The sequence below is a fragment of the Odocoileus virginianus genome, chromosome 5, assembly GCF_023699985.2.
Source record: "Odocoileus virginianus isolate 20LAN1187 ecotype Illinois chromosome 5, Ovbor_1.2, whole genome shotgun sequence".
Classification (NCBI taxonomy): Eukaryota; Metazoa; Chordata; class Mammalia; order Artiodactyla; family Cervidae; genus Odocoileus; species Odocoileus virginianus.
The window spans coordinates 58,638,066-58,652,925 of NC_069678.1; the positions used below are offsets into that span (position 1 = coordinate 58,638,066).

The 14,860-nt window shown below is 42.1% G+C and overlaps 1 protein-coding gene across 2 annotated transcripts in view; it reads left to right on the plus strand.

The window, feature by feature from the left end:
* Positions 1–624: 624 nt before the first annotated feature.
* The window catches only part of WLS (Wnt ligand secretion mediator), a 112,902-nt gene continuing 98,666 nt past the window's right edge, over positions 625–14,860 (plus strand). Inside the window, exon 1 of one of the 2 annotated variants that reach the window (XM_070467962.1) lies at positions 625–979. In XM_070467962.1, the coding sequence (XP_070324063.1) occupies positions 874–979 (106 nt within the window). In that variant the 5' untranslated portion in view covers positions 625–873. The remainder of the gene's footprint in view (positions 980–14,860) is intronic. The other variant, XM_020896178.2, reaches the window with a different exon arrangement.

Below are 14,860 nucleotides of genomic sequence, written 5' to 3' on the forward strand. Positions count from 1 at the left end.
AATATATTCTTTTAGGGCAAGAGCCAGAGTTAAGGCTCTGGAAACCTATGGAGCTGGGGGGATAATGTAGTAATGAACAGTGGCCTGATTTGGCTGGAGCGCAGGGTTCTTCAAGGGGTGCAGTGGGGGTATTTTGCTGGGTATTTGCCCAATAACGAGGCTGGGATCCGGCAGAAGGAAGCCCAGCTGAGACTTTATTCCTCATCTCCGTGTTTTGACTTAAGCATCTATTGGGTCCCTTTAAAAAATTCTCCTCTTTCCTAAAGAGAGTTCTAGCAGTTGGGGGCGGGGACCATTTCCTAAAGTCAACGCGTAAGTTAAAGGTCTGCAAAGCTGCCCACGGGTGATTTAAATCTCGCACCAAAAGAGGAAACGTGTGGGAAGCGGAGTAGGGGGAACCCACTAAACAACAACATCAGCCCCCTCAACCATACCAGCTCCTGGCGGGACAGGCTGCCAGCCAGACCCGGGAGCGGGACGCGGGCACCCGGCGGAGCTCGGAGCCCCGCACCGGCGGGCAAGGGGGAGAGGAAGAGGGGAGGGAGGGAGGGAGGAAGCGCGGGAGGGAGGGAGGGAGGAAGAGAGGGAGGGAGGCGGCGTCATGTGATCGCTTCCCTGCTCCTTTAAGCGTCCACAGGCGGCGGAGCGGCCACAATCACAGCTCCGGGCACTGGGGGAGCCCGAGCCGGCTGCGCCGGGGGAATCCGCGCGGGCGCCTTTCGTGCCGGTCCCATCCTCGCCGCGCTCCCGTACCCCTGAAGTTTTTCAGCGCCTGGAAAGGAGGCGAGGGAGAAGGGAGCGTGAGCAGAGAGGGAGCAGAAACACACCCTAAAACATTTATTTCAAGGAGGAAAGAAAAAGGGGGGCGCAAAAATGGCTGGGGCAATTATAGAAAACATGAGCACCAAGAAGCTGTGCATTGTTGGTGGGATTCTGCTTGTGTTCCAAATCATCGCCTTTCTGGTGGGAGGCTTGATTGGTAAGTGCGAGAGCTGCAAACTTTTCCCCCTTTCTCTCTTTTCGGGCCCCTTCCCTCTCTGCCTCTCGGGCTACTTGTTACAGTATCACTGCCTCGCTTCTATGATCTAATTAGTCCGGCTATTGTGCTTAAGAAAGCAGAGCTCCATGGGGCTCCGTGGGGCACAATCCAGTCTAGTGGCTAAGAGAAAAGGAGGGGAAAAAGTTTTGGCCTAGTTTCAGTATCCACTTGAAAGGAAAGAGGGGGGTGGCGGGGGTGGGAATCTTAAGCATGGCGACGGATCGCGCGAGGAAGCGCTGGGTTACCAACTTGATTGCTGCTCCCCCCGGCTTTTTCCCGCGTTCCCCCCTTTTCCTCTCGATTCCCTCCCAATCAGCTCTGGGAGGGCAACGTAATCGACTTTATTAGGAACAACTGAAGAGTCGGAGAACTGCGCCCGGCGCAACCCCGAGCCCTGCTACTGGGCTGTGATCTCTGCATGTGTAAACGCTTTTGGTTGTCTCAGCTGGGGGGTTGAGAGTTTGCATTTTGGGTCCTGACCTTCGTGCCCTCTTGCTTCCTCGCCGCATCCCCAAGCCACCCCCAGCCGTGGCAGTTGACAAAGTCCGAGCCTGGGCTGGGAGCTTGGATGGGGTGAGGTTCGGTGGGAGAAAGTCCTCGGCCAGCGCCGCGGGAAGTTGGAGAGGTCGGAGGGAAAACGCGTATCAGAAAGGTGCTGCATTTGGCCTCTGGGGAATCTCCCTTCCCCCATTTCTTAGAGCCCCGAGAGCCTGTGAGTCTGGAGCCCCAGGTCTAGCCCTGGCGCCTCGGAGGTCGGCCCCCGACACAGCCCCCCGCAGGTGACAGCTTCCCCCGGGAGACCTCCCCTGGCGTGTATCGCCCGAACCTCTCGAGCTAAACAGGCTTCCGGGTGAAGAAGATGGTTTCATGGACCTTCCACTCCGAAAACTCCCTTCTTCTCCTGCGTCTCCGTCTCATCTCCAACCTCCCGCCCCTCCGCACAGTCGCTTTCCCCTCCCCCTCGAGATTCAGGACGTCCCGGCGCAAACTTCAGCGCCAACTTCGCCGCGGGTGCGGATGCAAGGCTTGGCTTCCTTATTTCGCAGATTTGTAAAAACTTTGCGGAGCGAAGAGTCCACGGAGGGGCTTTCTGCGAGCGTCTCTTGTCCAGAGCCCGCGTGGTGCGGGTGTCGTCGTGGTTGGGCACCCCGAGTCGTGTGCGTGGCGTTTGTCTCCAGGCTGGGGTTGGATGGGAACAAATGAAAAGGGGAGTCTGGTTCTGTAAATCACTGTAACATCCAAGCTAACAGTTTAAACAAAGGAGAGTGGGTGAAGCTTTCTCAAGGAGAGAAATTTCTAGAGGAGAACATGCCTTTCTCTGTGTATGTATCCACAAAGCAGAAAGAGGTTCCGAGTTTTCCAAGCTCATATCCTCAGTTTGGGTCAAACAGCTTAAATTTTTTATTCTTGAAAACCTTCTCCCCACCCCTCACCCCGATGAGCTCCTGTTTAGCTAAGTGCAATCTCCATGTTACCCTGTATTGGATTTTTCGAGGCTCTTAATACATTCTCTACTGGGAGCTGAAGGCAGCCTTCCCTGTGCCCTCACAGTGATTATGCAGCGGTTACAATTATACCTCTTGTCTCCCTTGATGAGCAGTTGCAGTTAGATGCCATTGGATCTTGTGTGATTTCAGTGGCAGACCATAATTAAAATTTCTTGCACCTTGTGCTTTCAGAATTAAATTGGCCTATTATCCCTGTCTGACCTTCATCCTCTTTGAGGTTTTTGCACAAGCAGCGAACCATTACACACAGTGCCCTAGTATTTGTTGGTGTGTGTTTCTTTTTCCTTTTCTAAAGCTGATCTAGCCCATTATCCACTGTTGTAGGTTTCTTAGAGCCTTTCTGGAACTGGCATCATTTCTGGAATCTTAATATGGAGGAGAAGATCCAAGGGCACTCACGAGTTGCTGATGGAGTTGCCATAGGTTCAGAAAGGTTGTGTGTTCAAGGAGAAGTTTGTTTGGAGTAAACTGGGCCAAGGGTTGTTTTTCCAATAGAATTTTATAGTGACCGCATCTGGTGACAATCTGAAAAAGTTAGTGATAGGTCTAGATTTCCCCTCAATATATGAACTGCTTTAGTCCCAGCTTTCCTTGAATAAGACAACTATTTCTGTATAACACTTCTTGGGGAAAGTTGTGTAACTCTTACCTTTCCTCCTTCCTCAGTTGCCGAGACTGTGTCCCTAATTCTGGCCTGAAGGCTGAAAAGACCAGATCCATTTCATTGTAAACACTTTGAATAGTGGCTTAGCCTTTATCTCAACCACTTAGAGAGTGATTTTTTTTTTTTTGGGGGGGGGGAGCTGTTAAATCTAAGAACTTAGGTATGCTCCAAGACCCAAGTATGGGAAATATCAACAAAAGGTAAGTGATATGTTTTCCTAGCAAACTGGAGTGCAGGTGAAACTAAGCAAAGGATGGACCTTCAAGAAAGCGGACAAGTGGAATCAGTAGCTAAAGGAGCAGTGGAAAGTCTAAATCCAGAAACCCTTGCTTCCACCCTCCCCAGTAAAAGGAGAGCTCCTTCACTGCTCAACCCTACTGATGGTAGGAAGTCAGGTGTCTTGCTTATGCAGTGTCTTTCTAATTCATTTGCAGAGGCCAAGTGAGAAAGTGAAATTTTCACTTTGAATTGGCCTTGGTATTTTGGTATAATGTTCCTTTTTGATCACTGTTGTCCTAGATGAAAGGAAACAGGACTACCTGGAAAGGGGAGGAGCTGAATGGCAAAGCTCCTTATTGTAAGTGTGTAAGTACACCCCACACATATTCGCAAAACAAAAACAACCCCCACCCCAAACAATATTGACAAACCATGCACCTAAGTTGGTGAGGAGGCACCTTTTCAGTTAACTAACAGGCTTCAATCTTCTCACTGGTAGGTTGATGAGTTTAAGATCCCTTTCACTTATGAAATTGTATGAATTTCTCAGTGCTTTTGAGAGTTTTATATGACATTCAGACTGGCGTTTGGTTATAGCTTTCTAGAATTGATGGAGGAAAATTTAAACACTAGGTAAAAAGGAAATAGGAGGGATCTTCCCCTACTCCAACAACCTTCTTAGAACCAAGGATTTTTATTTTGGTTTATTTGTTTTTGTACTTGTTCGTTTGTTTTGTGCCAGGGTCTATATACTGCTAAACCTTTAATGGGATTTTGCAAGAAGGCTCTGGAAAGCAATATCTTATATGGTAGAATTTGAGATACTTAAGAATTCACTGAATTATGCCATGCCATGCTTTTGTACAAACTTTGAGCCTTTATAAAATCATGCATTTGATTATTTTCTTATGTATTGAGAAGGTTTCCTAAGTGGATAACTTATTTTGTATTTAGAATTCATTTAAAAATGTAAGAACCCCTGAAGGAAAAGAAAATATTTTTAAAGATATAGCTTAATCTTTAGCCTTCTTAAAAATAAGCCTGCAGAAATTAAAAAAAATAATTTTCCTTTGATTTCACGTTTGGTGAATTTTGTTCCTGGAGAAGCAGCTGCAGGGTGGTGGAAGGGGGGAGGGGGAGGAGACCATGTTCCCTGAAACAAGAGTGCAGCCGACTAAAAAATCACGAACTTGATTCCCTGGTCTATTATGTGCAATTTGCTCGGCTTCAAATTAGTCATGTCTGGGGGATATAATGGTTGGAAAATCGGGTCACCATTCCCACCTGTTTTAAAGACTGGTAAGAGTATAAAAGATCAGGATTGGATGAATAGAAAATTATTGCATTGTTTTAAGCGTACCCATAAGTGGGAACATTCCAAACTTAAACCCAAATAAATATCAACAAACTGACCATTATTATTTCTTTAGGAAAGATTACTTTATTTCAGAGGCTTAGTATGTGAACAATCTTTCATTGCTTTTTATTGCTGAGAATGTTATGTGTGTATATATGTATGATGTACATATATATACACACATTTATTATCCGTTTTCTCAGTTTTAACATGGACTTATGACTGCTTTTCAAAGAGCTAGCCCATTTCTTTATGCTATTGTTGTTTGAATAGGTACTGTGAATGGTTTTGATCATGGTCCATTCATACAAATAGTTTTTGCTACTGTCACTTATTGGAAAGTGGCAGGATTTTAAGAAATTAAATAAAATTACAGTTATGCAAAGTGTATAAGGGTTTGTTTCTCAGTGTATTCGGTTTTAAGCTTGTGTGGTATTTATTTTAGCATATATTAATAATGCAATACTGGGCAGTCCTGAGTGTTTGGCTATCTGTTGAGAAAAGAACTAATGAACTGACTTTTGGTTGATGTTACTCCACATTTTTCTGTATTTGATTCTGCTTTTTATTTTGTAACATTTCATATTTGACTAAGCTATGTCATTTTTTTTTGTTAACTACCAGAATATCTAATATGGTTGGTAAAAGTACTGTGCAACTTCAGAAATTCTTTTGTAAAGAGTGGAAAATCTTTTGTAGATTGAAATTACATTATTTAACTTTTAAAAAAACTAAGCTGTCTCCTTGGGTATTGCAACAAAATCAGTGCGAGTGCTAACAGTCTCTAATCATGCTTTCATCTAATCATTTAGTACAGCCTGTCTAGCCTTCGATTGGAACTTTCCCTTTTTCTTTTTCAGAGTAAGAAACATTTCCTTGAGATAATAGTGTGGCTTTGTAAGATTTTCAAGTTCCCTGCTTGGAACCCAGACCTAGACTCAAAGTCTTTCCTAGCTGGTTGACATTTTGCAATAATGTGGCCTTTAAAAAGATTTTTTTTTTTTTTTTAAATCCATGTAGACCGAGGAAAGATTCTAACCTTATCTTCCTCATAAAGATGTTTCTATGGAGATTTAGAATTTGAAATTGTATGAAAGTCCTTCACTGAGAGTTCATGAATGGTACCTGCCTAGTGTGCAAAATACTGGTTAGAGCCTAATGTGTACCTAGGACAGGACTACAATGCTGACTGGTGCTTAGAAAAGACCGGATTTGAAACCTGAGTAACATAGGGGAGCCAGAGGCAGAAAAGAGTCCCTCTTAATACAGGGTCACTAACAAAAGATTTCCTACAATGAGGTTTCTGACATGATGAGAGTTCTCACTTATTTATAGAGAATTTGAGAGTATGTGAAATGAGAAGCCTTGTTAATTATGTCATCAAATCGTTGTATTAATATTTCATCTTGAAATAAATATATTAACAACATAGATAACTTAATGTGCATTAAATGTGTACTGTGTACCAGGCTTTATTTAACTTGAGCCACACAAAACTTGCCACGTTGATGCTGTTGTGCTCATTTTACACACAAGTAAACTGAGATACAGAAAGGTCTAGTAAAATTGGTCAAGGCCACCTATTAACAGCTGCTGCTGCTGCTGCTAAGTTGCGTCAGTCGTGTCTGACTCTGTGCGACCCCATAGACAGCAGCCCACCAGGCTCCCCCGTCCCTGGGATTCTCCAGGCAAGAACACTGGAGTGGGTTGCCATTTCCTTCTCCAGTGCATGAAAGTGAAAAGTGAAAGGGAAGCATGTATGACTCCTAGCGACCCTATGGACTGCAGCCTACCAGACTCCTCCATCCATGGGATTTTCCAGGCAAGAGTACTGGAGTGGGGCGCCATTGCCTTCTCTGGCCTATTAATAGCTAGTCAGAGTCAAAGCTAGGATTGGATTCCAGTCAATCAAGAATAATCAACTATTAGGTGCTCCTGCGCCCACCTGCCAAGGCCTTGACTTCTAGGGCTGAATAGAAATGATTTGAATGTAGGCATGATGAATAAGACTGCAAATGCAAATAATCTCCCATTTTTAACCACTGGGTAACATGTTAAAGGAAAAAAATTCAAATCTGATGATAAGTGAAATGGAGTCCAACTGTGCTTAATAAAGCAGAGCCTTGCCAAGCTAAAGGAGGACAACTTCTGGGAAGTCTACATATGCCAGTCCATCCAGTGTCTTCAGGTTCTAACCAGTCCCTGTAATTCTGTGAATCATCTAGATGGCTGAGCAGCCAAGTTCATTAGCCACAAGGCATTTGAGTTCTACTACCTTAAGGAAAATTACTTGATTTTATTTTCGCTAGTTAGTGGTTTTAACGTATTTAAGCAGTTATAGAGGTCTAGGCTTTTTCAAAGGAAGAGGAGAGAATAAGTCAACTGAGGTTGTAGAGATTTTAGAGGGTGTGGTTTGGCAGTGATAGCAGATCTGTTGAAAGAAGAACTTCATACTGAAAGTTGAAAATTCAGTTTCCCCAAAGGATGATTTTTGTTTATATACACGCCCATGCCTAATAATGAGGGCGTTTCAAACCAGAGCCTTGCATGCTGATACCTTGAATAGGTACATCTTGTTCTTTGGAAAAAATGCTGATAGATTTTCTCTATTGAAAGATTTACTGCTCTCAGTTTTGATAGAGACTCTAAGAGATAATGGGAGACAGAGAGCATCAAGACGTGAAATGATCATGTCTGTTTCATTGGTCTTGTGTTTTCTCAGAGGTGGTGTAATGGTGGTGCAGTAGAACAGACAAGTGTGCCTTATGTGGATGGTTCCCAGAAAGAGTGTCCAGACGGGGATGGGAATCGAGAGGAGGGTCTTAAGGCACTGAAGTTCTCAGACTTGACAGTGAAATGTTTTGCATTTTTCCCTTTTCTTTACAGGGCTAATCTAAAAGGATTGATAAATAACAGAAAAGATCAGCTGATATGTTTTAGAACAGGGGTCCCCAACTTCTGAAATCTAGTGCCTTATGATCTTAGTTGGAGCAGATATAATAATAATCAAAATAAAGTGCACAATAAGTTTAATATGCTTGAGTCACCCCAAAACCATCCCCTCCCACCTGGCTCTGTTGAAAAGTTGTCTCCCATGAAAACTGGTCCCTGGTGCCAAAAACATGAGGACTGTTGTTTTAGAATACACAAAACCCTAAGGTTCTTTAGCCCTTTAACACTAGCTCTCCCTCCCCCCCGCCCCCACCATGTTCCACACACAATTAAATTTTGTAGAGGAGCAAAAGCAACAATCTTTAGAGTGTCATCTGACCAGTAGTGAAGGATTTGGCCAATTACAATATGTTGCCTTTTTGAAGATTTACTGGGTGACTATGGAAAACATTTTACATGTTGTATTGATTTATTTAGTGAACATAACAACCTAGAGCAGCAGGTACTTTCTCCAGAGTTCAGATGAATGTGAGGTTCTCACTTAATCACATCAGGATCTTTTCGGGTCTAATAGAGATAGTCAGTAAAGGCCTGGCATTCAAGTCCATGATCCTAAACTCAGTCAAGCCATGCTCTCAAGTCTAATGTCACTCTCCTTCTATTGTTCCTTCAGTTTCTACTGGAAGCAAAGAATCAAGTGTGATGAAGCATTCTACACAAATTCAGTAGAAGGTGAAAGTTCAGATTGGCTTGTTCTGATTTTACCCCTTTTCTAGACCACATGCTCCCATTATTGCCTGGGTACTATTCACTGACCTGGTTACTTTCTGTACAAATAATCCCAAATCCTAAAATATATTATGCTGGAAAAGCTTGAGGGCAGGAGAAGAAGGGGGCAGCAGAAGATGAAGTGGTCGGATAGCATCACCAACTCAATGGACGTGAGTTTGAGCAAACTCAGGGAGATGGTAGAGCATAAAGGAGCCTGGTGTGCTGCAGTCCATGGGGTCACAAAGAGTCAAACACAACTTAGTGACTGAACAACAACAACAAAAACATATTATCCTTTTTCAACAGCTACTGTGAATGTTGACCAGTGCTTCCAAGCCATGCTGGGGAAGGCTGAGCCTGAGATAATTATGCCCCACCTCCCCCCGCCAAAAGAAATTATTGCACATAGCCAACAGTGACTGATAGTTGGAATCGAAAACTCGTTGAAGTTCCTGACCTCAATGCCAGCTAGACTTAGCATACACAGTAGGTCCTGAATATTACTGTTGAATACAAGAGAGGTAGATGTGGATGTGGAGAAAAGAGATAAGGGTAGAATATGGACTCAGGAAAGAAAAATTAAGGCCTCTGTAAACATATGAGAGGGCTTCCCAGGTGGCTTTGTGGTTAAGAATCTGCCTGCCAAGCAGGAGACACAGGTTCGTTCCCTGAGTTGGGAAGATCCCCCAGAGCAGGAAATGCTAACCCATACCAGTATTCTTGCCTGGAAAATCCCATGAACAGAGGAGCCTGGCGGGCTACAGTCCAGGGGGTCACAAAAGAGACGGACTCCACTTAGTGACTAGACAACAACTACAAATACATGAGAACACTCTTTGGGTCTTAGCTTATGCCTGGATTTCCAGAATCTACTTCCGATGCCACACACTTTCCCCAAACTGAGCTAGTGTTTCTGTCTTCAATGCCTGTTTAAATCCTGGGACTCCAAGTGCAATTTCTGCTCCCTCTTTTTTCTTCCTACTCTATTCTTTTAATATTCCTTGGTAAAGGGTGTTTTTTTTTTTTTTTTTCACTGACCCATAGGAATTATAGGGCCTTCTTAATCTTCCAGTTAATTCCCTGGATTAACTCAGAGGCTTTATCCACAAACACACATTTCTAAGAAAGCAGAAGTGATTGAAAGAAGAGGCCAAGTTATTACATTTGTTTTGGCAAGGCATTATGACTTTTCTTTAGGAAGAAGGTAACCGATCCTTAAATGATGCAGTCCGTCCCCACTCCCCACTCCCTGCTCCCTGCCCCGCCAGTCCCAGATTAATAAGGTTAAGCTCATGAGAGCTGGCTGGGGGCCAATTAACTGCTGCTTTTAGTTTTGGGCTAAGCTCCTCCCAGAGAGACAGCCTGGTGTCAGGGCAGCATCATGTCGGTGAGATGAACTTGACTGTAACTCAGCAGACCATCTGTGGTCTCCGTGATCTCAAATAAGTTACAGAAGCTTCTTGACTCCAGCCCTCAACTGTGATGTGGGGCAGAGGCCTCCTATTTCATGGATGATTGTAGTGAGGAAGCCAAGATCCCGAGGACAAGGCACCCTCTGGGTTCTCATGGAGCCAGGGCCATCAGAGATGTAATTCTCAGAGGACTTTTTGCTGAAAACATCTGCTTAATCCTGTATCCGTCTCTCCTACTTTTCTTTCTCTGTACCTCTCTGCTCTTAGATTTGGAAAAATGTAGCCTTGAGGTCGTTTATTTTCTATTCTTTTTCTTTCTTGAGTCACCACCACTTTGTCAAACACCTCCAGATTCATGGATCAATTTAGACAGAGGGAAGTGAAATATAACCCAAAGCATTACTCATTTTGGGTTTGAAAGTGCATACAGAGTTCAACTACTTTCTAACATGGATTCCCATTATAATTGTTATGCCTCATAAGGTGCCTTCCCAGGATGGTAGATATAATAATATTATTGCAGATAACTAGTGAAAAAGAATATGACTCTAAATTGTTATCCTAAAGCATGCACATTTTGCTCCAGGTCTATTACTTTGGCTTTATACACAATTTTAATAGAGCTTGGTTATGCCATTTTCTAAGTCTACAACAGTTGGGATGATTTGCTGTAGAAACTCACTGGCAGCAAAGAGATGTAGGCATGTGGTAAGTAATAGGAGGACACAGGAAGAGAAAGGGAGCATTCCCAGGGTTGTGGGGTGTCTGGATATAGGCAAATCATTTCACACTAGAACCCTCTCCCACCCCCACTGCAGTGGCTTCATTCATTATAGGCTGGCCCATGTTAACTGTTCCACGCTAAAGCTGTGTGATCTTAATGCTTGCCATGGGTGCAGCTTTTTGGATCCACAGTATCTGTCCAGTTTGGTATTATTTGGGCTCAATGGGAGCTGTGGAACTTTCTATTAAATTGCAAAGTTCAAAGGGCCTTGGAGATCATCTTGTCTCACTTCCTTTGAGGAGGGACAAGAGTCCCAAGAAAGGGAAGAGGCTCAGTTTACACAATTAAGTGTCTTGGTTTAGACTCAGACTAATGATGGTCAGCACTCCAAGCATGTATCTCCTCCTGAATTGCAGGGTGAAAATCATCAGATTTCTATCTGAGACCTTCGAGTTATTGGGCAGAAAATTCCAGTCTGTGGTTCTTAAAGCTCTGTTGACTTTTCTGTTCCTTGAAAATAAAATAGTAATAACTTTACTGTCCTCTCCTGCTTGCTTTTGTGTACTTAATATTCTTAGCTCATTTCTTATGAAGCAACAGGATTGTATGGAATGTTAAGCTGTTCTATGTGGATTTTAAAGAATATTACATACTTAAAAACAAGCTAAATTCCTTGCTTTCTGAGAGTGTAGTATATCCCCTTTGTCCTGCCTGAGAAACTGTAAATTTAAAATAAAAAAAAAAAATACATGTACTGTGGTCCTTACCAAATCCAACCAAAGTGCCATTCTCCTGTTTTAAGACTTCATCAGTCTGAAGCTTCTTGTCTAAAATTTTGTGACTAACTTTTGTGCTTCCAGTGGGTGTTTGTGGCAGGCATAATTTTGAAATTGTAGTGAGTTTCGAGGAAGTGACGTGCCCTATATTTTTTGGATCTGTTTTACATACCAAAGAAACATACCAAAGCTCATGCTTTGTCTCTGCCATTTCTTCACTCTGAAGGTAATTGAAAATTCAAATTGCCAAAATAGGGCTTAGAATGTTGAAGGCCTTATGCCATTGTGACTGACAAGCCTATTTTTGTGATTTCAGAGGTACAAGTATTACAGGATAAATTCTTTTATTTTTGTTGATATTAAGCAGAGTCACAAAGCACTGTTTTTTGCGTCCTTTGATTTAGCTATAATGAACTTTTTTTTTTTTAAGTCTGTGTTTAGCATGCAGGTCTTCAGGTGATCACAACCAAAAAGTTGAGTTCCATATTTGTGAAACCCAGCCGTCTCTTAAAGCAGATCAGGTTTTTTTTTTTTTTTTCCTGTTTCTTTTACTCTGGGTTCTTATGTATTTTATCTGCTTTCATTTAGGTTGTAATTCGCCTGAGAATGGAATGCCTCAAGTGGAGAAAACACACATCCCCACATTCCTTTCTTTTCTCTGGTCTGTTGAGCTAGTCCTGGCTTGTGTGAAACAGGCTCTGACTTTAGCTCCTGCGTGCCTGGGCTATGGGAAGTCGTAGATAAGATTTTAACTGAAGCTTTGGAAAGATTGCACCAGGAGCCTTACTGTCACTTAAAAGAACACACCTGTACTTAGAAGGGATCCGCTTCTGCAAAATTGTGAGGTGGAGGTGGGTAGGGTGGGGAGGGACTTGTCTGTGTCAGGCAACTCCAGAGCCTTGGACATCCTTTCAGGCACCCTTCCTCCTAACTGTACAGCATTCGCCTGCTCATGAGCCAGCCCGTGTTAAACCCTTGGCTGGCATTGGTCTTTGAACATGCCCAAACGGAACAGAGTTCTGCTCTATGAGAACATGCTGTTTCTGGATAATAGGTGATGAAAGAGAAAGAAACAGGATAATTTGTAGACACCCAAGATTTTTAAACGAAAAGTATACTAAAGTCACTGTTCAATTAGCATTTTCTTTTTTCCTTTATAAATATCAGGAAATTCTTTCATGTCCCTTCTTCTCTACCCTACCTACCTGTTAAAAAAAAAAACAGAAAATATAGTTTGGGAGAAAGATGAGCAGTAGGCTTGGTATTTAAACAAAATCAGCACTATTATCTATTTGAGATCACATTTCCAGGTCAGGATGTGGTTAGGTACTGATACCAAGCCTGTCCAGGGAAGCCACTGACTCTCTGTGCATCTCATGTTAGAGTAACTCTCCCTGCCAGGCAGCGCTGGTGCAGAAATTTGAAAGTTGCCTTTAATGACTTGGGCTGCTTATAAGATTCCTGGGAAATTGTTGCACTAAAAAACAGCATGGTGTTATCTCCAAGTTTTCCATATGTTTCTGTTCAATGATAGACTTACTGATCCTTGCATTCAAATAATCAGATTTTCTAACAAATGGCATGCAGTTTTATGGTTGATCAGTGTGTGTGGTCTGGTTTGTTATCCAACTTGGACAAACCATATGCATGTTATGAACCTCAACTTTCTCATCTAAAAATGTCTCCTTCATAGGTGGTTGTGGGTTTAAATGAGATAAGTAACCTGCGCATATGTGCTCGATTGATTAGTATACATTAGCCATTTCCCTGAATTAGAAGTTGACAAAATTAAGTTTTTAAAGTTTTTTTTTAGTCATCCCACATCTAGTTAGGCTCATGGCAGCTTATTTCTGTCTCTTAGTAGATTACATAAAATTAGAACCCCAGCCACCCTGCTTGATCACTTTCCCATTTAGCATAATCCATGCAAGCCAATAGTTCAATAAGCATGTCATCCATACATTTGGTGAACTAGAGCAATTAACTTTTTGATCCAGTTAGTGATAGTTTTCATTAAGATTTAATTTGAATCTTAAATTTTGCCTGTGAAAATGCTTGCCAGTACTCATGGCTCTTTGTAGCATAGATAAGCCTAGGTAGCTTGAGTTTTAAATGACTATCACTCAGTGCGTGGAAGAGAGGTTCCATCCATGCTTGCTGCATAGCAAATCCCAGTTGTTCATCTGTTTTACATTATAAAATTGAAGTCATCATCCATTGGGAAATGTTTTTGCTTCTAGATAGAAGGTAAAGACAAAGACGTTTGAAAGTCAAGCTTCAAGGGAAAAAAATGATCTTTTCCTTATAAAATATTAACTACTTCTGAAACTTTAGCTAGAATTACCATGGTGTATCATAAGGAATTATAAAGAAAAAATAAAACTAAAATATAATCCCTATAAGACTGTAAGCTACATGACAACATGTCATCTATCTTGTGCATCTGTATTTTCCATGGTTACCGCAGGGTGGTATGGTATAGATGCTCAGTAATACTTTTTGAGGAAATAAACACCTTGCATTTTGGACCTGTTACAGAGGCAGTCAAAATACTTCAACTTTAAGATCAGCCCTAAAATTTGTAACACTCTCTTCTGGGCTAGTCTTTTATAACTAAAAAAAAAAAAAAAAAAAAAATTTATTTGTCCCTTTTTGGCTGTGCCGGGTCCTCAATGCTAGGTGTAGAAACTTAGGCTCTTCTCTAGTTGTAGAAACTAGGGCCCAGAGAAGTTGCAAGGAGAAAAGGTTTGAACCAAAATTACAGACTGCTATAAGAATGTTTCATTACTTATGCCTACTGTTAACACTGATTATACTACCAGGTCTGATGTATGTATTTGGTCTTTATTTGGCCATAAAGGCAGATCAAACCAGTCAGTCCTAAAGGAAATCAACCTTGAATATTCATTGAAAGGACTGATGCTGAAGCTAAAGTTCTAGTACTTTGGCCGCCTGATGCGAAGAGCTGACTCATTGGAAGAGACCCAGATGCTGGGAAAGATTGAAGGCTAAAGGAGAAGTGAGCAGTGGAGGATGAGATGACTAGATAGCATCACCGACCAAAATGGACATGAGTTTGAGCAAACTCCAGAAGAGAATGAAGGACAGTGGATCCAGGCATGCAATAGTCCATGGGGTCTCAAAGAGTCAGATGTGACGTAGCAACTGAACAATCCATACTAGTTGATAAAGTTTGCTTGGAAAAAGGGAACACACCTTGTGCATGAATTTTGAATATTCAGATGGGAATGTGAACCATAATAGAGTTTTGTGATTTCTTTAAGAAGTAAATGTGTTTCTTCTGTTCCATGAGGGCTGTTTTTTAGGAGCTTTTTTAAAAAAATATATGATTTGCTTAATTTTTAAAAAAACTTTTAAAGATGGAAAGTGCATCTTTCAAAGTTTCCTTTCTAAAATTTTGCAGATGTATTTATGGTTCTTCTTAGAGATCAGTAATGTATTTATGATGTCAACTTTTGTAACTGCCCTTGACAAGAA